The sequence below is a fragment of the Budorcas taxicolor genome, chromosome 1, assembly GCF_023091745.1.
Source record: "Budorcas taxicolor isolate Tak-1 chromosome 1, Takin1.1, whole genome shotgun sequence".
NCBI classification, from domain to species: Eukaryota; Metazoa; Chordata; class Mammalia; order Artiodactyla; family Bovidae; genus Budorcas; species Budorcas taxicolor.
In genome coordinates this window covers 170,356,607-170,381,645 of record NC_068910.1, presented here as the reverse complement: position 1 = coordinate 170,381,645, position 25,039 = coordinate 170,356,607, and the positions used below count along the sequence as shown (strand labels likewise).

General features: G+C 43.2%; 1 protein-coding gene across 1 annotated transcript; it reads right to left on the bottom strand.

Annotated features, from left to right (window-relative positions):
• Positions 1–1,912: 1,912 nt before the first annotated feature.
• LOC128055955 (astrocytic phosphoprotein PEA-15-like) lies at positions 1,913–2,417 on the bottom strand. The gene has a single exon (XM_052648562.1). The coding sequence runs from the start codon at positions 2,415–2,417 to the stop codon at positions 2,025–2,027; it is 393 nt and encodes a 130-aa protein (XP_052504522.1). The 3' UTR covers positions 1,913–2,024.
• Positions 2,418–25,039: the final 22,622 nt, after the last annotated feature.

Below are 25,039 nucleotides of genomic sequence, written 5' to 3'. Positions count from 1 at the left end.
CTCGATGGACGTGAGTCTGAGTGAACTCCGGGAGTTGGTGATGGACAGGAGGCCTGGCGTGCTGCGATTCATGGGGTTGCAAAGAGTCGGACACGAGAGAGTGACTGAACTAAATGAACTGAATTAAACTGCTATAAAACAACACTAGGGAAAAAGGAAGAGCAAAGAGGATAAAGAATTTTGTTCAAATGCTATTTCTTGTAAAGAATAGCGAGGAGGAATAATTATTCAAGATTCTTGCAGTACATTCACCTACCAGGCAGAAGCCTGAAGTCTGAAGAAGGGAACGTGAAAGCTACTACCTTTTCTTTAGGGACACAACCCAAAAGTTGAATCCACCACTTTTTTCAACTTCCATAAACCTTAGTTCATAGCCACAGATAAATGCAAGGGAGGCTGGAATATGTATATTTTATTCTGATGGCCAGATGCCCAATTAAGAAAGTACAGTAGAGGTTTTGTTCTCATTTTTACAACTGGTCATGCAGCTTTAGTTTGGCATTTATGATTTTCCCTCTCCTTTATCCATTCCATTTTCTGCCTCTTAAGGCCACAGTTCATGATAGGAATAGCTGGAGCCTTATACCACGGCTTCACTTCTTTTTGGCCATCTGTTTGAAAGCAACATTTACTAAGAAAGCATGGTGGTGTCTAGGATATTCAATAAATAACACAAATGATGTTAGTGCTGGCAGAGGAATGATGGGTAAAGGAAGCCTGGCAAATGCAGAATTAAGCATCTATTCTTACGGTCAACATGAGGTGTGTGTGCTGTCATTTTATTTTTTATTTTTTTTTAAAGGGTACGCATGGCAGTGCGGGTTTAATATACATATATGTAGAATATATATGTACACACAGTTAGCACGGTCAGGGTGGGGAGGGCTCACTTAGGACAGGCAGGAATCTGGGGTCACTGTACTCTAGTGATTTGGCTAGGAGGCGTTCACAAGCCCAAGGTGCCAGGATATTGAGGGAGAGGGGTTACCAAGCCCCCTCCTGGACTGAATTGGGGATCAGTGCAACAGAAACACTGTAGTTAGCTTCTTCCCTTCTTTCTACCTTGGGGGAGGGGCCTCTAGACCACGGAGAAAGGGAACGTTGCCTACAATAACCACGTTGGGACTCTGTAGGTGGAAACAGGACTGGAATTAAAACCTAAGGATTTCTATTCTAGGAACTCCCAAGGTTAATATGTGCAACAGTCTGAGTAGGAATGAACGAGTAGAAAAGAGGACTCCTCTCTGCCTTCATCCCCTCAGGTTCAGTGGTGGGGGCATGTTCCCAGCATAGTCTCTCTGGAGGTGAGGGATGGGGGTGGAATCTAGTGCTGGGTTCTCCATGGGGTTTGAACTTTGGGGCCAGGGAAGGATCCAGTAATCTCTCTCTTCAAATCACTGGCTCATACCCATGCTAGGCCTATGAAAGGGGAGCAAAAGGGGACCTGCTGGTGCCCAGGCCCTCTAACCTGAGGAACGGTCTGAAACAGGACTCCTCAGCCAGTCCAGCATTGGGGTACAAACACAAACTCTGGCTTCTCTTTGCCCCTTCCAGGTGGGGGTTGGGTGGTCTCTTCATCTTCCCTCTCACTGCTTTTCATTAGATTCACCCAACTCTCCCATGCCTCACTCTTGCCTTGCCTCCTCAATGTAGGAAAACACAGGTCCTTTCTGCTCCCACACTTGGGGGTGGGGGAAGAGTGGAGGAAAGGGAAGTAAGAGAATGTGTCTACTTCTATTTGCATAGAAATAGCCCCCAACTCCCCCTAGAGTGGGGAAACTGAGCCCCACCACCACCCCCAGCCCCTGACCCCCATCCCCTCACAAGGAGGAGGAACTAGATGAGCTAGACATGTAGACAGACAGCCAGAACGTGTGCACACGCACACACACGCGCACAGTAAGGGGTTAGGACCAGGTTAGTAAGTGGGTAGATGGGGGAGGGCTGCCCTTGCCCCTCCCCTGGAGGATGGAGAAAGAGTGGTCTGATGAAGGTCCAACCTTCCTCCTCTTCCTCCTCCTTGCTCAGGCTTTCTTCTGTGGAGGAGCCAATTTGATGATCTCTTCCTCAGAGGGCTGCCGGATAATGTCTTTGTACTTTTTGGCACTGGGGATACGGGTTAGCTTGGTGTCCAGCTCATCTTCCTCAGAGATCTTCAGAACACAGGTTCTGTAGTCAACCACCATAGTGAGGAGGTCAGGACGGCGGGAGATCGCAAAGATGTGCTCGATACAAGAGAGGTTGTCTTTGTCCAGCTTATTGTGGCTCTCCAGGAAGCTAAACCAGCCACTGCCGGTAGTGATCTCCTCACTCTTCTCACCGGGGATGTCCTCTTTGCAGGCTGACTTGAGCTGCTCCAGATCTTCAAGGGTAATGTTATTGGTCAAGTCCTGGAGTAGGGTCCTGTACTCGGCCATGAATGCATGCTCACTTGCACACCCAGGTGCAGCCAGACAGAAGGGCCCAGCGGTGGCCCTGCCAGGCTGGGCCAGGATCAGTGCTCTCCGACTGTGAGCACCGGGACCGTCTCAGCCCTGAAATTTGGTTAAGTCTCCCTGGTCAACCATTATTCAGTTGTAGTCTGGCCATGATGGGTGCGGCTTGGCAGAAGCTTGGCTCCTTCACTCTCCATGTTGCTTTTCTCACCCAAGATTCAGAATTCCATAGAGCCGCCTCCGGGGCTGAGCGCTCAGGGAGCGGGGACTCTGGCGTCCCCGGTTCCCGAGCAGCGTCTGGAGCCTCCTCCTCGGCTCCCGCCGCCACCGCCGCCTCTTCCCGTGCTCAGTCACTTTAGTAGCATCCAACTCTTCGTGACCCTTTGGACTATAGCCTACCAGGCTCCTTTGTCCATGGGATTCTCCAGGCAAGATTACTGAAGTGGGCTGACATTCCCTCCTCCAAGGGATTTCCTGACTCAGTGATCAAACCCACGTCTCTTAAGTCTCCTGCACCGGCAGTCAGGTTCTTTACCATGAGCCCAACCTGGGAAGCTCGGTCTACATGATGAAAGGTTACAGGCACCTACGTGATGCAGCTAGCTGTCAGGACCCTAGACAACTAGAATATTTTGGTGCTATGGTTTGCTACCATCTGGAAAATTAAGTACTCAGTAGTGTCAAGGAGGGCCTTTGGGAGGGAAAAATCCCTTATTGAGCCCATGTGTATGCCATCTCTGCAAGTGACTGTCAGTACCTTGTTCATTAGATAGAGACACACACAGCAGGTTAAAGTAGAGGGATGACTAACATCCATGGAAACAGTTCGCCTCCCACAGTAGGCTTGTGTGCTGAGTTAAATGGGACACGTTTTGGAGAATCTGCTTTGTGGTCAGATCCAATTTAACAGTGGCTTAAAGTAAGATAGAGCATAACTTTCCCAAAATAGTTTAAACGTAAGCAGTCTGGGGGTGGTATAGTATCGGGAGTCCAGGTTCATTCTATCTTATTGCTCTGTCATGTGTAAAATATTTCTTACATGGCTATGGTGGGAAAGACTCATCACTACACTCACACAGGCAGGAATCTGAAGTCTGAAGAAGGGGAGAATGAAAGCTAGTCCCCTTCCTTTTAGAGACAAGACCCAGAAGTTGAGGCCATCACTTTCTTCTATTTCCTTCGCACTAAACCTTAGTTCACAGCTATAGGTTCCTGGAAAACAGGCTGGACAGTTCAGTTTCTCTGCTATTTCAAGGACTCTCTGATCATATATTGATCATGGCTGCTCTATTGGATAGCACAGACATAGAAAATCCTTATCCCTTATAAACAGTGACATTGAGCAGCGCTGCTTTGGATTTAACTACCCATTTGTAGGAAGTATGAAAGTTAGAAGAGGGACTTCCCTAGTGATCCAGTGCAAGAATCTGCCTTGCAATGCAGGGGACACAGGTTGATCCCTGGTTGGGGAACTAAGATCTCACACACTGTAGAGCCCGCACTCTGCAACTACTGAGCCCATGTGCTCTAGAGCCACAACAAGAGGCAATTAAGACAATTTTTTTTTAAAGAGCTAGAAAAGCAAATAAAATGATGTTGTGAGGACACAACCTGCCAAATTCTGAATCTGGAACATTCTATGGGACAAACGATTGAGTTTTTAAAACAACTAAATGATATTTTTAAAAGGTTTTAGGACACAAAACAATCAACTGTGATGAGTAGTTTTGAATCCCAGTTTGAACAAACCAAGTATAAAAAGACAGTTTTGAGACAGGAAAATATGAATATTGACTGTATGTTAGATGCTCTTAAGGAATTATTGCTAATTTTCAGAGATATAATAATGGCATAGTGGTTATGTAAAACATATACTTTTTTTTTTCAGTTACAAAGGCATACTAAAATATTTGGAATTTGCTCTAAAGAGGTGAAACGAGATTGTGCAAACTATAAGAATTGCCAAAGTTATGTGAAAGGTACAAGAGGATTCACTATAATATTCATAATGAAAATTAGTAAAGGAAATAAGTGTGGCAGCTGCCAATAAGCCCAAGCTGATTATTGCTACACAGGAACAAAGCCGCAAGTTGCCAAATCTCTATTTTATTCAAAAGAAGTGAAAATTCCAGATTTAAAAAAAGTAAAAACTCTTGATTTCATAAAACAAAAACAATGTGGCCAAACAAAACACATCTGTGGGCTGCAATTTGTCCTTGGGCAATCTGTTTCTGGTCTAGGAAAACCTGTTTTGTTAATGAGGTGTTTCCCCTCAAATTTAGAGTATGTTCAAGCTTGCAAGTAATTTCTGGAAACCAGCAGTAATGGCTCAGTGTCTGGTGACACAGAGATAAGTGAGATATTGCTACTGCCCAAAAGGAGCTCTGCGTCTCAGCAGGGGATGCACACATAGGCAAAGGCTTAGAGCACAAGCTAAGGGCATGCAGGGAGCATCAGGGAGGGATGCGGTGTGAGCCCGTGCATGCATGCTCAGTCACATCCTACTCTTTGTGACCCCAGGGACTATAGCCCGCCAGGCTCCTCTGTCCACGGGATTCCCCAGGCAATACTGAAGTAGGTCGCCATTTCATCCTCCAGTGGATATTTCTTACAAGGATGGAAGCAGTGTCTACTGCGTCTCCTGCATTGGCAGGCAGATTCTCTACCACTGTGCCACCTGGGAAGCACAGTGGTAGCTCAGCCATGCTCCTACGGGCTGAATTGTGTCCCTGCTCACTCAGTTCATCTGTTGAAGTCCTAACCCAGAACCTCAGAATGTGACTGTACTTGGAGACAGGGACTTTATTTATTTATTTTTTTTTTCGGGTTTAAAAAAGACTTGTTTAATTAAATACCAGGATGAGGCCAGGCAGGACGGGGGGAGGGAGTCACCCGAAAGCAAAGTCCCTTGGGGCCCTCCCCCTCCACCCACCTCTAGAGGCCACAGTTAAATGGCTGGAACCAGGTCCGGGTGACCACCGGTCCCTTCAGGCCCCCGGACACTGGGGAGGGGCGGAAGGGCGAGTTCTCAGCTCCCTGGGTCCTCAGACCACAGTCCACTTCCTGTGGACAAGCACCGGCCAGCGCTGGGACAATATGGGGAGGGGGCATCCAGACGGACACAAAGGGAAACAAAGTTAGGCCCGCCCCACCCCTCTCCCCTTCCCTCCCTACCCCGGGCTAAGGCATCTCACCCTGGCGCAGCCCTCCTCCCCCGGGAACCTAGGCGCTGCCCCTGGATCCTGCCAGGGCTGGTTCGGGTCCACACTAGTGCCATCCAAACGCCCCAGTCCCCTACTGGGAGACAGGAAGTTTCTGGAACAGGTTGGGAGGGTGCCACAGATCTGCACCCAAAGGCTATGGAATAGACCTTTTCACGGTAAGGGACAGGGAGCCTGGGTCCCTTCCCATTCCAAGGCCAGGGTCGTCAGTCTCCGTCCAAAATGAAATCCAACCTCAGCCACAGTGGGAGAACCCCAGGAGGGGATGTGGCATTTATCCCTCCCCTATCCTAAGTTCAGACCATGAAGATCCTCCCCCGACACCCACAACCCCTGAGGACAACAGACCACCCACAGGGGCCCAGATCAAGGAAAGGATTGGAGCCTGAAAAAATATTCTACCCGGTCCAAAAAAAATAGAGCTATACTTCCCGCCCCCGCGGGTGGAACCTCAACCGCGGGTCCAGGGGCCACCCTGCCACCACCACCAGGGGGGCAGGATGGAGCCAGGGCCCAGGGCCTCTTTGCCCCCATCCAGGTGCTGGGAAGGGGTCCATTTGGGCCAAAGGCTGTTCTGGTCCAAACAGGAGGGACTGATTGTCACACGATGCTGCTCAAGGCCAGTGTCGGGGACTCTTCCCCTTGCAGGAGGGAGGCCGGCAATGGCGCCAGCTTCTCCCAGTCTCTCACTCACACACTCGCACACCCACCCAGCGAGGGGCAGTGCAGCCCCCATTCCAGCAGACAGAGGACAATAAATAAGCCTGCATTTACTCATATCCCGTGATATCCACCCCCCCCCCCCAAGTGAGTCTAACTGCTCTTTGGAAGAACCCCCATTTTTCTTCCTCCCTACCCCAAGTCTCAGAAGCAAATCAGGACCCCTTGTAGAGACCCTACCACTTCCCCACCCCCACCCCGCCCGGGAGGCTAGGGAACTGAGGGGCCCCTCCCTCGGGCAGTGGGCCAGAGCCTGTGGACACCTGAGATTGAGTACCCGAATGGGGTGGCCAGGCCGCACCGTTTCCCTGAACGTCTCCAATGGCTTTCGATGGGGTGAAGGGCTCCCGGGGCGGGGTATGGAGGGACAAGAGGCAGCCCACGCGGTAACCCCTAGTTCACCTATGGCTCTGCACTTCATCCCAACCTTGAGAGAGGGGCCTGGGGGCCAGATCTGAATGCTGGTTAGGGGGTGCCTTTCCTGGGGTACCTCCCCCCAAGGCCCACATGCCACCCAAAGCAGGGAGGTGGCAAGGGAGAAGGGATGCCTTCTGGCCCCCCACCTAGGGTCCCGAGACAGGGACTTTAAAGAAGTGATTAGTGGATGGAGGAACCTGGTAGGCTGCAGTCCATGGGGTCGCACAGAGTCAGACATGACTGAAGTGACTTAGCAGCAGCAGCAGCAGGCTGAAATGAGGTCATTAAGGTGGGCTCTAATCCAGTATGACTGGTGTCCTTATCAGAAGAGGAATTAGGACACAAATGTTCTCAGAGAGGGGACCATGTGAAGACACAATGAGAAGATGGCCATCCACAGTCAAGGAGAGAGGCTTTCAGAACAAACCAAACCTGCCAACACATGCTCTTGGGCTTCTAGTCTCCAGAACTGTGACAAAGTAAATTTCCATTGTTTAAGCCACTCAGTCTGTGGTAAATATTTTGTTACGGCATCCTTTCCAGACACATGGGAAGGCTTCATTTTGCCTGGGAGTCTGTGAAGGTTTCATAAAGAAAGTGCCCACCCATGTATTTGCAGTGAAAGTCCTGATTTCCTTGTGTCACTAAAGAAATTCTTAGGTTCAAGGCATAATCTCTGCATCTCTCTAAGCAAGGTCATTTCTCCCATGAATAATGGCTTTCTGTTTGCGACTTTAAAATTTGTCTCTCAGTCCTCATTTTTCCTCTACACCCAACCATCCTACTGGTCACTGGACATGTTTGCCTGGATGTCTCAAAACTCTTAATGCAGAATTCCCTGGCGGCCCAGTGGTTAGGACTCAGCACTTTCACTGCTAGGGCCTGGGTTTGATACCTGGTCAAGGAACTAAGATCCTGAAAGCCCTATGGCACGGCCAGAAAAAAGAAAACCCAACTCTAAATGAAAATATCTTCCTCTTCTGTCCAGTCTCCAAACATTCCTCTTGTCACTTACTAGTCATTAGTTGTAAAATAAAGAAACCTGGGACTCAGCCTAGACTCTTCCTGCTCCTTTACCTCTGTATCAAATCCATCACTAGCTCTAGTTCACCTCGCCTCCTAAGAATCCCGTCTTCCCTTCCCATCTCAGCCCTGCCTCAGTTCAGAGCCTCACCCTTTCTTTTCTAGGTAATATTCTAGCCTTCTGGGCTTCTTTTTCCCCCAGTCCTTCTCTATTTGGCCTTGGCGTATTCTTCAGAAAATGCAAATCTGACAATGTAATCTCTGTTTAAAATCCTCTGATGCTATCTCATCACCCACTGCAAAAAATGAAAAATCCTGGGCTTATCAAGCAAGGACCTTCACCAAGAGAAGCCTGCTTTCTTTTCTCAGTCTCATCTTCTTACTTCCCCACGCTTACACAATATCACCATGCCCAACTACTAGGAGTTCCTCAGATTAAACCATTATTTCACATCTCCTCTGTGTATCCATTCTCTCTTTTGCCTTCTCTGTAAACCAGGGGCTTCTTAGGTGGCGCTAGTGGTAAAGAACACGCCTGCCAGTGTAGGAGATGTAAGTGATGTGGGTTCAGTTCTGCGTCAGGAAGATCCCCTGGAGGAGGGCATGGCGACCCACTCCAGTATTCTTGCCTGGAGAATGCTATGGACAGAAGAGCCTGGTGGACTACAGTTCATGGGGTCACAGAGAGTCAGACACAACTGAAGTGACTAAGCAGCAGCAGCAGCAATAATCCAGGGGCGCTCCTGCACAACTGTTGAAGACTCTACATAGATATCACCACCTTTATGGAGTCTTTCTCACTGCACCTTCCTGGGTGCTCTCTGTTCTTAAAGACAGTTGATGGAGACCAGCCAGCACAGGCAAGAGGCAAATGCCTGTAAACAGCTTTGCTTAACTTGTTCTAAAGCCACCCAAAAGCACCCCTGGGAAAGTTTGCTGGTTACACGCTGCCGCCAGTTGAGCTGGTAGCCAGTGAAACATCAACAGGCCAGGCATTCTCCCATTTAAAACTTTTCACAGAGTCTGTGAATGCTTTTGATGGCTCTGTATTTGATATGACACCATCAGGTACATAATTAATCAAAGTCGCTGAGGAGTTACCATCATGAAACTGTCTAGGCTCTGATGCTATATTATTGATGGTGAGCATCATCACTAGGATAGGTCTGTCTGCCTGTCCTGCCCCCACTCCACTGGATCAGCCACTGTGATTGTGCAAGAAAATCATCTGCTCCTCAGATATCAGAGCAACCTACTGTGTGACCACAGCTACTCATTAGGTGCTTGGGCGCTGGAAGGTGTTGCTTCACAGTCTTCATGCCACTTTCATTTACTTATATCCACTACTCACAGACACACCAGCAAGGATTCTAGAGCAGGGCATCTCTAGGACAACATCTCTGAGATAGAGTAGTCACTGGAGAAGTTTAATAGTCAACACCAGAACAAGGCTGGTATTTGGTTCTCTATGAAGGATCTGCTATCCATCTCTTTAGGGTCAGCAGAAGAAGAGAAGTCTTAGGGAGCAAGATCTCATTACCTGATGCCTTTTTGTTTTCTGCATGACTATTTTCTTTTTGTTCTTTTATGACAGTTTGTAAAACATTTTTAAACATGCTGACTTATCATAGCGATGCTAAGTTGAATAAAACATAGAGATTGAAATCAATTACAAGTCTTTATGCTTCAGAGCACATAAACCTAAACTGGGTTAAACAATAAAGAAAAGGTAATAGTTTCTGAACGGTAACTGAAAAGTCTGGAGTTAGGACTAGCTTCAGGTGAGGCTTGATTCATATGCTCAGCTATGTTAATACGATCTGAATCTACTGTCCTGATGGAACTGGGAACAGATCACAGTGACACCAGCTGTGGACTTTGGTGGCTGACAGCAGCAGTCCCACGGTGCCTCTCTGGGAGTCAGCCTAGGAAGCAGTCGAGACCAGCCACTCTGTCTTAGATCGTGAAAGATATAGTGGAATATACTATATTTTCCAGGACCTTGCTTCCACCTCTGGTCATAATCTCATGTAGCCACACATTTCACTGGTAGACCCACAGTGCACTCTAGAGAGAATCTGGGAAAGGAAGTGAAGTTCTGAAAAAGTGCTTACTTGGGTCATTCAGGGAGAGACTGAGTTACATAAAAGAGATAGTTTATTTAGTTGGATTGGACTATGTTTACCAGATTAGAATAAAATTTAGCTTTTCTTTCTTATCCATTGTGTTGGGGATTATTAAAAAGATCAGATTTGGTCTTCCCTGGCAGTCCAGTGGTAAAGAATCTGCCTGCCAATGCAGGGGACACGGGATCGATCCCTGGTCCAGGAAGATCCCACATGCCAAGAGGCAAACTAAGCCCGTGTACCACAACTACTGAGCCTGCGCCCTAGAGCCCATGAGACACAGCTGCTGAAGCCCATGTGCATGGAGCCCAACCTCTCTAACAAGAGAAGCCACTGCAGTGAGAAGCTGCACACCACACGGAAGAGTAGCTCCTGCTCACCGCACCTGGAGGAAGCCCACTCACAGCAATGAAGACCCAGCACAGACAAAAGTAAATTTAAAAAAAAAAGGATCATATCTGTTATGGAGAAAATTTTAAAGGTTGTATTTTCACTGAATATCTGATCATAAAATGTATAAATTTGTGACCACACTGTTAAGCTTATTTTACCATTAACAAATAATGTGTGTTCATAAAGGAAAATTTGCAAAGTTTGAAAATAGCAGAAAAAATGACTCTCAGTGGCACCTGAACACATTCACTATAAATATTTTTGTATATTTCCTTCTAGAATTGTTTTCTATGTGTAGATTTTCATTACATAGAATCATATTATGTATGTAGATTTCTATTTCTTTTTTATTTTCTATTACATCAAAGAACTTTTCTTTATCTCTATACATATAATTCAAATGAGTCTATATTATTCTATTAATATTCCATTGCATAATATCCCAGAGTTTACTTAATTTATCTTTTAATACTGTATTAAGTTCGTTAAAGAAATGGAAAAAGTAAAAAATATACCTATCATGAAATATACATAAAAAGAACAGAATAATTTAAATTACTTCTTGTCCAAATCCTTTTGCTGAACTACATCTTGGTTTATAATGAATCAAGTTGAAATATTCATCCAAAGCACCTAATAAGCTTTAAAAGTGAAGTTTTATGTGCTTCAGCAATATATAACTTGTCATATGACTGGTTTGACAAGGTTGGATCACCTCTGGCATTTACCAAGTTATTTGGTAAATGCACAACGTCTGTTCCAAGCTCATGCTACCCTGGACTGTTTTGCGAATTCTTGGACTCGGTACCTTGTGGGTCAGTGGACTGGATACCAGCTCTGCTTACTTGCATAAAACTGGCCAGGTCTGCACTATAAACTTTCAGGCAAACAATTTCACAGGAAGAGTTTGAAAAGACTGAAGAATGCTGGAGAATTGTGATTTTTTTTCTCTCTCATTTTAAAACACATACAATCTACCCAGATTGCCCTCCATAAAGGAATTTCATAAGGAGATTACATATGTATAGTTTCATTGTGAGTAGCATTGCTTAATTTCTTACTCAACAGCATCTCTTTCAGTCTGCACTAGCATTGAATTTCTTGGCAAATTCCTTTTCCCTGCCAGAGGTGAAGCTAAGTTGAGAAAACAGTTAACATTTTCCATTTCTTTGGCCAAAATGACCTAGATCTTGCATTTTACTCTGTTCTGCATAACTAGCTACATACATGCACCTATAAAAAATAAAACTGAATGTGGAAAGGAAAAGAACATATAAAACACCGCTTTTTGTTTTATTTGATGAAGCAATCAAGCTACTCTCTAAGTATTTCTCACTGTGTTAAAAAGCATACATCATCATGCAGGCATTTTATTACGTTTCTGGCCACATGCTTAACTGCACACATGGAAACGGTAATAGTTATGAGGTACAAACGTGTAAAATCTGTTCTTAAAATTTGTTTCTAGCAACATAGCCTCTATGTTGTATGCTAGTTAAATTTCATGTTTAAAGTATTTCTTGTTTTAGCGCTGACTAGCGTATAATTTATTTATTCCAATTCAGGAAGGGGTTTCAGAACAGAAATGTCTAAATAATGGTCAAATTTTCCTACAGGTTAATTCTGATACAGGCTGCAGGGTTTAATTGTGATGGGAACTGCCCTTCGGCCCTCATGTTAAGGTCAGCAAGTATAGAATTCTATACATCTTAATCAAACCTCCTGTGACTAGTTCAGTCCGGAGGATTGTGCTTGTAAATATTTTATTTGTAGCTTCCAGTAAAAGTGTTCATTCTATCAATCAATATCAAATTAACCCCATGATTACTGAAAATCCAGAATAAAATATAAAATATTGAATCATTCATTTTTAATAACATAGGTAATAAATGTGTGTTGCTCTGGAGAAATGACTCATGATTTTTTAATATAAAATTTATGAGACAGTTTGGGACACTGGAGAAAGTCCTGCCCTCTCTCATCCATGTTGGAGGATAAGCTCCATGGGAACAATCAGCAACCCACACTCATGGCACATTGGTCCACTTATGTCCTGTATTCCTGAGGCTGCCCAGTCCCAATTCAACTGAAGGAAATTCTAATCAGTGCAATGTTTTTTTAACACTTCAATTTAATAGACATTTAATAAGCAAAGCACAATGCTAGGCTGTATTAATAAGGCATCCCTTAGTGGTAAGGAAAGACTATTCTCACTCAGGTTTGTTTGTATGAAGGGTTAAGGGTGCAGAGAATCTTCTTAGCACCTATGCTAGTAAGATAGTCAGACCCCAGTGGAACTGGAAAATGGCTAGACATCTTCTTTCCCTTACCCTGACCTACACCCCCTCTTTGGTTCTGTTCTCTGTAAAAATTTAATACACAGAAATCTCAACTAAAGAGAGTTGGAAGGGAATTCCCTGGCCTCTAGTACTTAGGACTCTGCTTTCACTGCTGAGGGTGTGGGTTCAGTCCCTGAATGGGGAGCTGGGATTCTGCAAGCAGTGCAGTGCTGCAGAAAACAAAAAGGAGTTGGGAGACCAGAATGGGGAGCTCTCAGTTCAGTTCAGTTCAGTTCAGTTCAGTTGCTCAGTTGTGTCCGACTCTTTGTGACCCCATGAATTGCAGCACACCAGGCTTCCCTATCTATCACCAACTCCCAGAGTTTACTCAAACTCATCTCCATTGAGTTGGTGATGCCATCCAACCATCTCATCCTCTGTTGTCCCCTTCTCCTCCTGCCTTCAATCTTCCCCAGCATCAGGGTCTTTTCAAATGAGTCAGCTCTTCACGTCAGTTGGCCAAAGTACTGGACTTTCAGCTTCAGCATCAGTCCTACAAATAAATATTCAGGACTAATTTCCTTTAGGATGGACTGGTTGGATCTCCTTGTTGTCCAAGGGACTCTCAAGAGTCTTCTCCAACACCATAGTTCAAAAGCATGAATTCTTCGGCGCTCAGCTTTCCTTATGGTGCAACTCTCACATCCATACATGACTACTGGAAAAACCATAGCTTTGACTAAACAGACCTTTGTTGGCAAAGTAATGTCTCTGCTTTTTAATATGCTGTCTAGGTAGGTCGTAACTTTTCTTCTGAGGAGCAAGCGTCTTCTAATTTCTTGGCTGCAGTCACCATCTGCAGTGATTTTGAAGCCTCCTCTAAATAAAGTCTGTCACTGCTTCCATTGTTTCCCTATCTATTTGCCATGAAGTGATGAGATGAGATGCCATGATTTTAGTTTTCTGAATGTTGAGTTTTAAGCTGGCTTTTTCATTCTCCTCTTGGAGCTCTCATGCCCTGCAAAATAGCCAAGCCAGAAGAAAGGACTGCTTCCCTGACCCCAGACCCCCGCACCCCTCCCCCAAGGACTCAGCCAATGAAAAGTCACTGGACTCTGCTTACTCTAGCCCCTCCACACCACCTTTTCTCCTCTGTAAAACTGTTCTCCTTGCCTTGCCATGGGGGATCTTGAACAAGGTTTACCATGGTTGTATATGTGTTAGTCTCTTAGTCATGTCAGATGGTTTGTGACCCCATGGGCTGTAGCCCACCAGGCTCCCGAGTCCATGGAATTCCCCAGGAAAGAACACTTGAGTGGGTAGCCATTTCCTTCTCCAGGGGATCTTTTGGTCCCAGGGGTCGAACCTGGGTCTCTCGCACTGCAGGCAGTTTCTTTATCATCTGAGCTACTTGGGAAGCCCTCAGTTCAGTTCAGCTCAGTCACTGAGTCGGGTCGGACTGCGACCCCATGGACTGCAGCACGACAGGCTTCCCTGTCCATCACCAATTCCTGGAGCTTACCCAAGCCATGCCCTACAGACCCCAAATTGCAATCTCTGCTGATCCTGAATAAACCCATTTGTGTGTGTGTGTGTGTGTGTGTGTGTGTGTAGAAATATCTGGCAGTCTATTTGTTTTCAAATAACAATTCTGTTTCCTTCTTCTCTCTTACTGCATGACTTCCTGCCCTTGCAATGCTTCTGCTTCATTCTGCTTTCTGTAAGCCTCCTCTCTGCTCTCTGATCTGTTTGTAGATGGCCCATCAAGATAACCCCAAATTACAGCTTCAGATTTGTGTGTGTGTATGTTCTAGTTCCAAATTCAGGAGAGAATCTGTTTGGCTTAACCTAAGTATCCATTCTGCTCCAATCAGATTCTGCTATAAGAAGGAGGGAGGATCATGTATATTGGTGATGTTGCCTTTACACTCTGGAACACACAAGTCAATTACCCAAGGAGAAATGGGAGTGAGGAGGATAAATGAAACACCAATTCTAGTCCCTTGGTCTCAATCTTATGGAATTGGGCAATACATATATAATTTCAGCCTAAGACATATTGTAAAAGAGGTTCAAAAATCTCTTGGAGTATGGAGGAGGGAAAGACTGAGAAAACAAGGCTGCAAGAAAACTTTTATAGTTAGCGGACACTCAGTATACCAGGAATACCTTGAACGACAGCCCTGAAGATGAGCAGTGTGGAATGAAACCCAAAGAGAGGTGTTAAAAAGGTAGGCATGACTGAGAAGCAGCAGGGGTTTGCTCTTCTACAGCAGGAAATCATCAAAGGTTTTTGATCAGGAGCATCGCATGATCAAGTCTGTGTTTCACGAAGATGTCTTAGGACATGGTAATTAGATAAACTGGGTGTGATGTAGGGCCTGGAGGTCCTGTCCTCCTCCAGAGCTAGGCAGAGCAGTGAAGCGGCATGAGGTATATTAATGGTGTGAATTAGCAGGAAAGGTAATGGAAAAGAGTGCTCATGAATAATCATTATATTGAACAAAGATGATGTAACTGCTGTGGAGTGTATGAATCATAACTGAAGCTTGAAATACTGGCAAGGTGTTAAATTCTCCTAGTAAAATCTGGCATGATTTTTCAATAGTTAATGTTTAAGTGCAGAAAGAAGAAGCATGTGAAAATGGAAAACTGTTAAGTTGGTTGTTTTTAGTTAAGAAAAAAAATCTTTCTGTCATCCCTGGAGGACTGCAGGTGCACAGGCCGGTGGTTAGGTGGATTCCCCTGCTGAACCCAAGCCTGGCATGATAGGGTGGCTGGTGTCCTGGCGGGGACATGGAGCAGCACAGTTAGTGACCAAATCGGTGTGAGGAACAGAGGTACTGTGTAGCCACCAGAGTGGGAGAGATGAAGCTTAAATTTTGGATTAAAATGCTGACAAGGAAAGAGGTCCCAAGGGCTATAGGTTGGAGAGTTCCTGATAACAATAGGATCCCAGTTCTCTGGAAGATGGTAAAGACAGAGCAATTGGACTCAGGGGATGCTGAGAGAGGATTATGATATAGAGAAATTCAGGCTTATAAATATGAAATCTTATAAATCTTGCCCAAATATCTCCTGGGATGAATAGGCTGTGGCCATCAGCCTTATCTTGTCCTGCAGTATGTTCTTAGTGAGCACTTAGCAAATGCAAAGCACCCTGCAGGCACCAAGGGACCTCGAAAGCCAGCGGGGCAGAGGGGCTGACAGTTTTTTGAAGGCCTATATTACTGGAAGTTTGCAGATAATATTTAATTCTCTTTAAACTTCCAGAGCTTTAAAATTGTTATTGCAGTTAGTAGGTCTTTTCTCTGTCCAGTCTCCTTTCCTTTTTGCCATACTCTAGAACTGATTCCTTTTCCCCAAACACACAAGGTTGTGGGGTGGGGGTAGGGAACTGCTTCCGTCCAGAAGTCAATATTTGAGATGAGAAACTTGCCTCATCCCCATGTCATCCTGCACCCAGCCCAGGCTTTTGACTCATCCCTCACACGTCAATACCTCATCATCCCATCAACTCTGGGCTCTGTCTTTTCTCCAGGGTGTTCAAGCTCCTCCTGAGTGGCTGTGGTTTCTTCTCCTCAGGCAGCTGCTTCCTGCTAACCAGAGCCCAAAGTCTACTTGGAGAGTTTTGCCTTTTGAAGGGCTTCACAGGTGGCTCAGTGGATAAAGAATCCACCTGTCAATGCAGAAGACATGGGTTCGATACCTGGGGCTGGAAGATCCCTTAGAGCAGGAAATGGCAATCCACTCCAGTATTCTTGCCTGGAGAACCCCACGGACAGAGGAGCCTGGCGGGATACAGTCTATGGGGTCACAGAGTCCGCCATGACTAAGTGACAGCATGCACACAGGCACACCTTCTGAAATCGTTCTTCTAATGCCTGGGAAGCACTCTTCATTAAAAAGACAGTGATTTATCTGTTGATGGACATCTAGGTTACTTTCACGTTCTGCTGCTGCTGCTAAGTCGCATCAGTCATGTCCGACTCTTCGCGACCCCATGGACTGCAGCCTACCAGGCTCCTTCGTCCATGAGATTTTCCAGGCAAGAGTACTGGAGTGGGTTGTCATTGCCTTCTCCTTTCATGTTCTAACTACTGTAAACAGTGTTGCAATGAACATTGGGATACATGTGTCTTTTTCAATTTTGGTTTCCTCAGGGTATATGCCAAGTAGTGGGATTGCTGGGTCATATGGAGGTATTATTCCTAGTTTTTAGAGATATCTCCATACCGTCTTCCACAGTGGCTGCATCAATTTACATTCCCACCAGCAATGCAAGAGGGTTCCCTTTTCATTAACTAAGTCAGAAAGTAGAGTATAAGTATTGTATACTGATGCATATAGATGGAATCTAGAAAGATGGTACTAATGAGTTTATTTGCAGGGCAGCAGTGGAGAAACAGACATAGAGAACAGACCTATGGACATGGGGAGAGGGGAGGAGAGGGTAAGATGTACAGAGAGAGTAACATGGAAATTTACATTACTATATGTAAAATAGATAGCCAATGGGAATTTGCTATATAACTCAGGGAACTCAAACAGGGGCTCTGTGACAATCTAGAAGGGTGAGATGGGGAGGGAAATGGGAGGGAGGTTTGGGAGGGAGGGGACTTGGGTGTACCTATGGCTGAGTCATGTTGATGTTTGACAGAAAACAACAAAATTCGGTAAAGCAATTATCCTTCAACTAAACATAAAGTGGCAAAAAAAGGACAATGATTTAAAAAATACAGAGAAACCCCGATCACCTGCTCCCAAATATAGAAAACAAACAAAAAGCTCACTGAGAAGATAACACCTTGCACTATTAATTCTCTCAGATCTCACTGCTTTGTATGTCATCTCTTTGTTTATGCAGATGACAAAAGCATTTGAATTAATTCTTCTCTGCAATAACTGGTTTCCAGTTTACAAGTAGAAAGTCACTTGAGATTCAGTTCAGCTCAGTTCAGTTGCTCAGTCGTGTCCAACTCTTTGAGACCCCATGAATTGCAGCACGCCAGGCCTCCCTGTCCATCACCAACTCCTGGAGTTCACTCAGACTCACATCCATCAAGTCAGTGATGCCATCCAGCCATCTCATCCTCTGTCGTCCCCTTCTCCTCCTGCCCCCAATCCCTCCCAGCATCAGAGTCTTTTCCAGTGAGTTAACACTTCGCATGAGGTGGCCAAAGTACTGGAGTTTCAGCTTTAGCATCATTCCTTCCAAAGAAATCCCAGGGTTGATCTCCTTCAGAATGGACTGGTTGGATCTCCTTGCAGTCCAAGGGACTCTCAAGAGTCTTCTCCAACACCACAGTTCAAAATCATCAATTCTTCGGCACTCAGCTAGTAAAACATGTACATGCAAGGATAAGGACTAGAAAAATGAGGATGTTTTAAAATTAAAACTACTCATTGAGGAACTGAAGGTAAATTTTTTCTGTTTTTAAGCTTTGATTTACAAATAATTTTTTTTAAAGAAAATTGAATAAAAAGTACAAATCTGGAGTCTTTTTCACTTACACTGATGCAGGGTTCTCTGCAGCTCTTAGCTTATTGTGGGCACTGATTCTTGAACACAGTGAATTATGTTGTATAAGAAATCTCTTATAACACTTTGGGTCATTTTAGCAACTCATTTTTAAAATGAAAAGCACACACATTTACATACAACTATGTTAGAAATATTTTCCACCTATTTAGAATTTTAAACCAGTTAGACTATTTTCTCTACCTGGAATGTCCTCCCTTAACTTATATATATGAATTCTTCCTAAGTTAAGTGCGTGCACACACACACAAACACACACACACGCACATCGCATTAAGTACATTGTTATTATAAAAGTGGAAACAGGGACTTCCCTGGCAGTCCAGTGGTTAGGACTCTGTGCTCTCACTGCCGAGGGCCTACGTTCAATCTCTGAACAGAGAAGTAAGATCCTACAAACTGCATGGCATGGCCAAAAAGTAAAAAAAATAAAATAAAATATCATAAAAGTGGAAACCACATAGACATACATATAGAATATATCTCTTTTCCCTTAATGTAAAAACATTTGGATTATTTTTTCGGTTAACAGTGTGACAACTGAGAAGCTAGGTTTCCTAGGCTTCCTAGCAGCCACATGTGTCCACATGACATAGTTCTGGCTAATGAGACAGAAGTTTAAGTCTTATTAGGAAAGACTTCTGGGAAACTTGGTTTTTTTTTTTTTTTCCCCCCTGAGAAAAAGGGGTAAACTTATCTGGCACACATCTTTATCTATCTTTCTATTTTTTCCTGCCTGGATTTGGAGGCAATGCCTAGAAGTGGATCAATAAAGCCATAACTATGAGTGTGGAAAACACACCCAAAAGACGGTGGGACCAAAGCTAGAAAGAGCCTACAGCCTTGAGGTTCCCTCCACTCCTGCCTCAGATAGCCTATCTATGGACTTATGTGAGCACAAATAACCCCCTTTTTTGTTTACATCAATGTTCTAAGAAGTTATGTATGACATACTTTCAATCCCAATTCCAACCCTACTCCCAGAGATAAACATTCTTAATATTTATTATGTATCTTTTGGGACCCACCTATATTAATAGCACACTAAATTTTTATCCAAAAATCAGATAAACCTATATTTATTATTCCAAAACTCCTTTTTCCCCTCAATAATATGGTCTGACATATTAGACATATTTCTGTCAATACAAGAAGAGTTATCTTCTAAAAGATTATTAAAGAAAGGAGTTTTTTACCATCTTAAAAGTAACACTTGCTTATTCAAGCAATAGAGAAAGATTTAAAGTAAAAAGCAGCAAACATCTCAGAATCTTACTATCCTGAAATAACCAGTATTATTGTTGGTGAACATTATTGCTATCAATTCACTTTGAAAATATTGGGAGTCTTTGTCTTCCACTATCACCTGAATGTATGTGTGTACATATTCACATACATGCACACACACACACAAATACATACACACAAATATACCCAGATAAACACACAAATGCACAGCATACAACCACATGTGTGCATGTGTGCTCAGTTGCTTCAGGCATGTCCAACTCTTTGCAACCCTATGGAGTGTATCCCTCCACGCTCCTCTGTCCATGAGATTCTCCAGGCAAAAATACTGGAGTGGGTTGCCATGCCCTCCTCCAAGGTACCTTCCAGATCCAGGGATTGAACCCATGAATCTTAACAACTCCTACACTGGCTGGTGGGTCATTTACCACTAGCGCCAACTAGGAAGCCCACAATCAAGTGTGTGTGCACACGCACACATACACATACAGATATAACAGTTCATGTGGGAAAGAGAAAGGAGTAACATCATAAAAGAAGAGCCTATTAAAAAGTGCTTACTTTTACTTGAATAACACCAAAGAATTAGTAGAATGTCTCTGAATGTTATGACTAAAACAGTCATAAAAAGCCAGAGAGAAAAATATGAAAACAACCAGATATCATTTTAGTTCCCATAAGACATTGATTATATTTTCTGCAGCCAAAAAGGGGAAGGTCCATACAGTCAGCAAAAACAAGACTGGGAGCTGACTGTGGCTCAGATCATGAACTCCTTATTGGAAAATTCAGGCTTAAATTGAACAAACTAGGGAAAATCACTAGACCATTCAGGTATGACCTAAATCAAATCCCTTACAATTACACAGCAGAAGTGAGAAATAGATTTAAGGGACTAGATGTGATAGACAGAGTGCCTGATGAACTGTGGGAGGAGGTTTGTGACATTGTACAGGAAGCAGGGAGCAAGCCATCCCCATGGAAAAGAAATGCAAAAAGCAAAATGGTTGTCTGAGGAGGCCTTACAAAGAGCTGTGAAAAGAAGAGAGGTGAAAGGCAAAGGAGAAAAGGAAAAATATACCTATTTGAATGCAGAGTTCCAAAGAACAGCAAGAAGAGATAAGAAAGCCTTCCTCAGTGATCAATGCAAAGAAACTGAGGAAAACAATAGAATGGGAAAGACTAAAGATGTCCTCAAGAAAATTAGAGATACCAAGGGAACATTTCATGCAAAGATGGGACAATAAAGGACAGAAATGGTATGGACCTAACAGAAGCAGAAGATAATAAGAAGAGGTGGCAAGAATACACAGAAGAACTGTACAAAAAAGATCTTCATGACCCAGATAATCACGATGGTGTGCTCACTCACCTAGAGCAGGACATCCTGGAATGTGAAGTCAAATGGGCCTTAGAAAGCATCACTATGAACAAAACTGGTGGAGGTGATGGAATTCCAGTTGAGCTATTTCAAATCCTAAAAGATGATGCTGTGAAAGTGCTACACTCAATATGCCAGCAAATTTGGAAAACTCAGCAGTGGCCACAGGACTGGAAAAGGTCAGTTTTCATTCCAATCCCAAAGAAAGGCAATGCCAAAGAATGTGCAAACTAATGTACAACTGCACTCATCTCACACACTAGTAAAGTAATGCTCAAAATTCTCCAAGCCAGGCTTCAACAATACAGGAACTGTGAACTTTCAGATGTTCAAGCTGGATTTAGAAAAGTCAGAGGAACCAGAGATCAAATTGCCAACATCCACTGGATCATGGAAAAAGCAAGAGAGTTCCAGAAAAACATCTATTTCTGCTTTATTGACTATGCCACAGCCTTTGACTGTGTGGATCACAATCAACTGTGGAAAATTCTGAAAGAGATGGGAATACCAGACCAGCTGACCTGCCTCTTGAGAAACCTGTATGCAGGTCAGGAAGCAACAGTTAGAAACTGGACATGGAACAAGAGACTGGTTCCAGATAGGAAAAGGAGTACATCAAGGCTGTGTATTGTCACCCTGCTTATTTAACTTATATGCAGAGTACATCGTGAGAAACGCTGGGCTGGATGAAGCACAAGCTGGAATCAAGATTGCCGGGTAAAATATCTTGATTTTTAACCTCAGATATGCAAATGACACCACCCTTATATAGGCAGAAAGTGAAGAAGAACTGAAAAGCCTCTTGATGAAAGTGAAAGAGGAGAGTGAAAAAGTTGGCTTAAAGCTCAACATTCAGAACACTAAGATCATGGTATTGGGTCCCATCACTCTATGGCAAATAGATGGGGAAACAGTGGAAACAGTGGCAGACTTTATTTTTTTGGGCTCCAAAATCACTGCAGATGGTGATTGCAGCCATGAAATTAAAAGACCCTTACTCCTTGGAAGAAAAGTTATGACCAACCTAGACAGCATATTAAAAAGCTGAGACATTCATTTGTCAACAAAGGTCCATCTAGTCAAGGCTATGGTTTTTCCAGTAGTCATGTATGGATGTGAGAGTTGGAGTATAAGGACAGCTGAGTGCCGAAGAATTGATGCTTTTGAACTGTGTGTAATTTCTTCAATTTAATTCTGAATTTTCCAATAAGGAGTTCATGATCTGAGCCACAGTCAGCTCCTGGTCTTATTTTTGCTCACTGTATAGAGCTTCTCCATCTTTGGCTGCAAAGAATATAATCAATCTGATTTTGGTGTTGACCATCTGGTGATGTCCATGTGTAGAGTCTTCTCTTGTGTTGTTGGAAGAGGGTGTTTGCTATGACCACTGTGTTCCCTTGGCAAAACTCTATTAGCTTTTGCTCTGCTTCATTCTGTACTCCAAGGCCAAATTTGCCCGTTAGTCCAGGTGTTTCTTGACTTCCTACTTTTGCATTCCAGTCCACTATAATGAAAAGGACATCTTTTTGTGGTGTTAGTTTTAGTAGGTCTTGCAGGTTCAACGTCAGCTTCTTTAGCATTACAGGTCTGGGCATAGACTTGGATTACCATGACACTGAATTGTTTGCCTTGGTAATGAACAGAGATCATTCTGTCGTTTTTGAGACTGCATCCAAGTACTGCATTTCAGATTCTTTTGTTGACTATGAGGGCTACTCCATTTCTTCTAAGGGATTCTTGCCTACAGTAGTAGACACAATGGTCATCTGAGTTAAATTCACCCATTCCAGTCCATTTTAGTTCTCTGATTCCTAAAATGTTGATGTACACTCTTGCCATCTCCTGTTTGACCATTCAATTTGCCTTGATTCATGAACATAACATTCCAGGTTCCTATGAAATATTGCTCTTTACAGCATTAAACCTTGCTTCCATCACCAGTCATAACTGCAACTGTGTGTTGGTTTTGCTTTGGCTCCATCTGTTCATTCTTTCTGGATTTATTTCTCCACTGATCTCCAGTAGCATACCTACCGACCTGAGGAATTCATCTTTCAGTGTCCTATATTTTTGCCTTTTCATAGTGTTCATGGGGTTGTCAAGGCAAGAATACTGAAGTGGCTTGCCATTCCCTTCAAAACAACATATCTTACTCAAGGGCATGTCTTTCCTTAAGCTCTGTACTAATGATTATATACCAACAATGTATCTTGCTCAAGGACATGTTTCTTCTTAACAAGAGCCTTCTGACTAATCTGGTAAGACCTTTAGCAACCAACTGAAAAAGTATATAAGGCCTTGATAAGACTAGCCAGTGGGACACCTTCTGATGTCTACATCAGAAGTTTTCTCTATATCTTTTTCACTGTAATAAAACTTTTGCCACATGAAACTCTGAGTGACTGAAGCCGTCAACTTTGGTCCTGCAGCAAAATTCTCTCCTTCAGAGATCATGAATCTGACATTGTTCACCATAAGCTATCACTACCTGATATGTTTCTCTCTGCTTCATCATTAACAGAACTCCATTTGTTTTTGATGGTAATATGCATAGCTCAAAACTTGATTTATTGGACTTTCTTGAAGCTAGGGGTAGACATCGGACATATAGTACAGGTCTGGCCTAGGAGCTATGTCTACCATGTGGGATATTTTAAAAAGCTCTCTTTAAAGGGTCTAAGCAGGCACATGTATCTTGTCTTTCTTCCTTCTCATTATTCCTTCTGGAATGTGAGTACAGGTAGGGGAAGAGCTATTTTGGTATCAAGATGTGTTCAAGGATGAAAGCTAACCACAAGAAATGCTAAAGTGGAAAGTTAACTGGTTCTTTGATAGCTCCTTTGAAAAATTAATTAGAATAGCTACCATAGTTTGTTTAAACAAGTATTTGGTTAAGTTTCTCATTAGGTACAATTGAAAGTAATTCCAGCTGTAATTCTTTTAATTTTAATGAATTCAAATAATTTAAGTAATACATTTAATTTTAAGCAATGTGAAAAATGTGGATACTTTAGTAGGTTTCATGTCATAGGGAGTTAGAGTCATGCTAATCTCATTTTGGGGATTTGCTCTGATTTTGATATATATGCTATTGAAAGAAGCATGATTTTTTTTTTCTTTAGTGATGAAAAAATGTTGAAAGGAAAGAAGTCAGGTTTTCTTAGAGAAATGGCATTATATTTTGTATCCTTCTGGCAGGCTTTCAAATGATCATTTTCAAAAATTTTGACAATGAGATGTTTTAAAACATTATTTTCTGTCTTCAATTTTCTACAGTTTTATACTATATGCATACCAAGATAATACATTTGATAACAAGTAATTAAAGCAAGAAAGCATAAAATTGTTCAACTCAAGAAAAAAGAACTATGACCTATACTGGCTTGGGATTTAGAATAAATTTGTACCTTATGTTGTTATTACTGAATTAGAGTTGCCTGGGTGGCTCTATGCAGCTGTTAATTAAGCACTTAGGCAGCCACTGTCATTAACTCTTTCAGTGAAGGTCTCCAGGATACTATTTAGTTATTGTTTCAATTTACTGTACTAAGCTCACTAGTAGGTAATGCCTTAAAACACTGAATATCTGGCTCATAATACATTTTGTTTTCTATATAATTAGATGGAAAAAGCAATTCCAATTTATTTCCTCATTCATTTTAATTTGAATTAGCAGATGTTCTATGTGTATTGCAGTCAACTATTTAATTTGCATTATGGAAGAGCCTATAATGGCAATTTTTCAGGGGTTTTGTTTGTCATTGTTATAGTGTGGTTTTAATTTCCTCCAAAATGTCACAATAAAAATAGGATACATTTTATTTGCTAATTCATGTAGAATGTCCCAAGAGCAAGATTGGGTTTATAAAATCCAAGCAATATTTAAAAAGCAGTTTTATTTGAAGAAGGAATCAGGGAAATAGAGAAAAAAAAAAAAAAAAAAAACTAAAGCAAGGGAAGGAAGGGAAGTAAACTGAACAATGAAGCTCTCAGTTGGCTAAGGATCCACAGCCACTGTAAGAACAGGCGGGGTGGGGGTGGTGGAAGCTGTTCATGTGGAAAACATTTCTATTTTTACTATAATGTTACTGTTTAAAAGGGCTTCCCAGGTGGTGCTAGTGGTAATGCAGGAGATGTAAGAGACGTGAGTTCGATCCCTGGGTGGGGAAGATCCCCTGGAGGAGGGTATGGCTATCCACTCCAGTATTCTTGCCTGGAGTATCCCATGAACAGAGAAGCCTGGCAGGCTCTGGT

Bases quoted from the DNA above. Each gene is read 5' to 3' on its own strand.
- LOC128055955 (XM_052648562.1), bottom strand. From the start codon at position 2,417: ATGGCCGAGTACAGGACCCTACTCCAGGACTTGACCAATAACATTACC.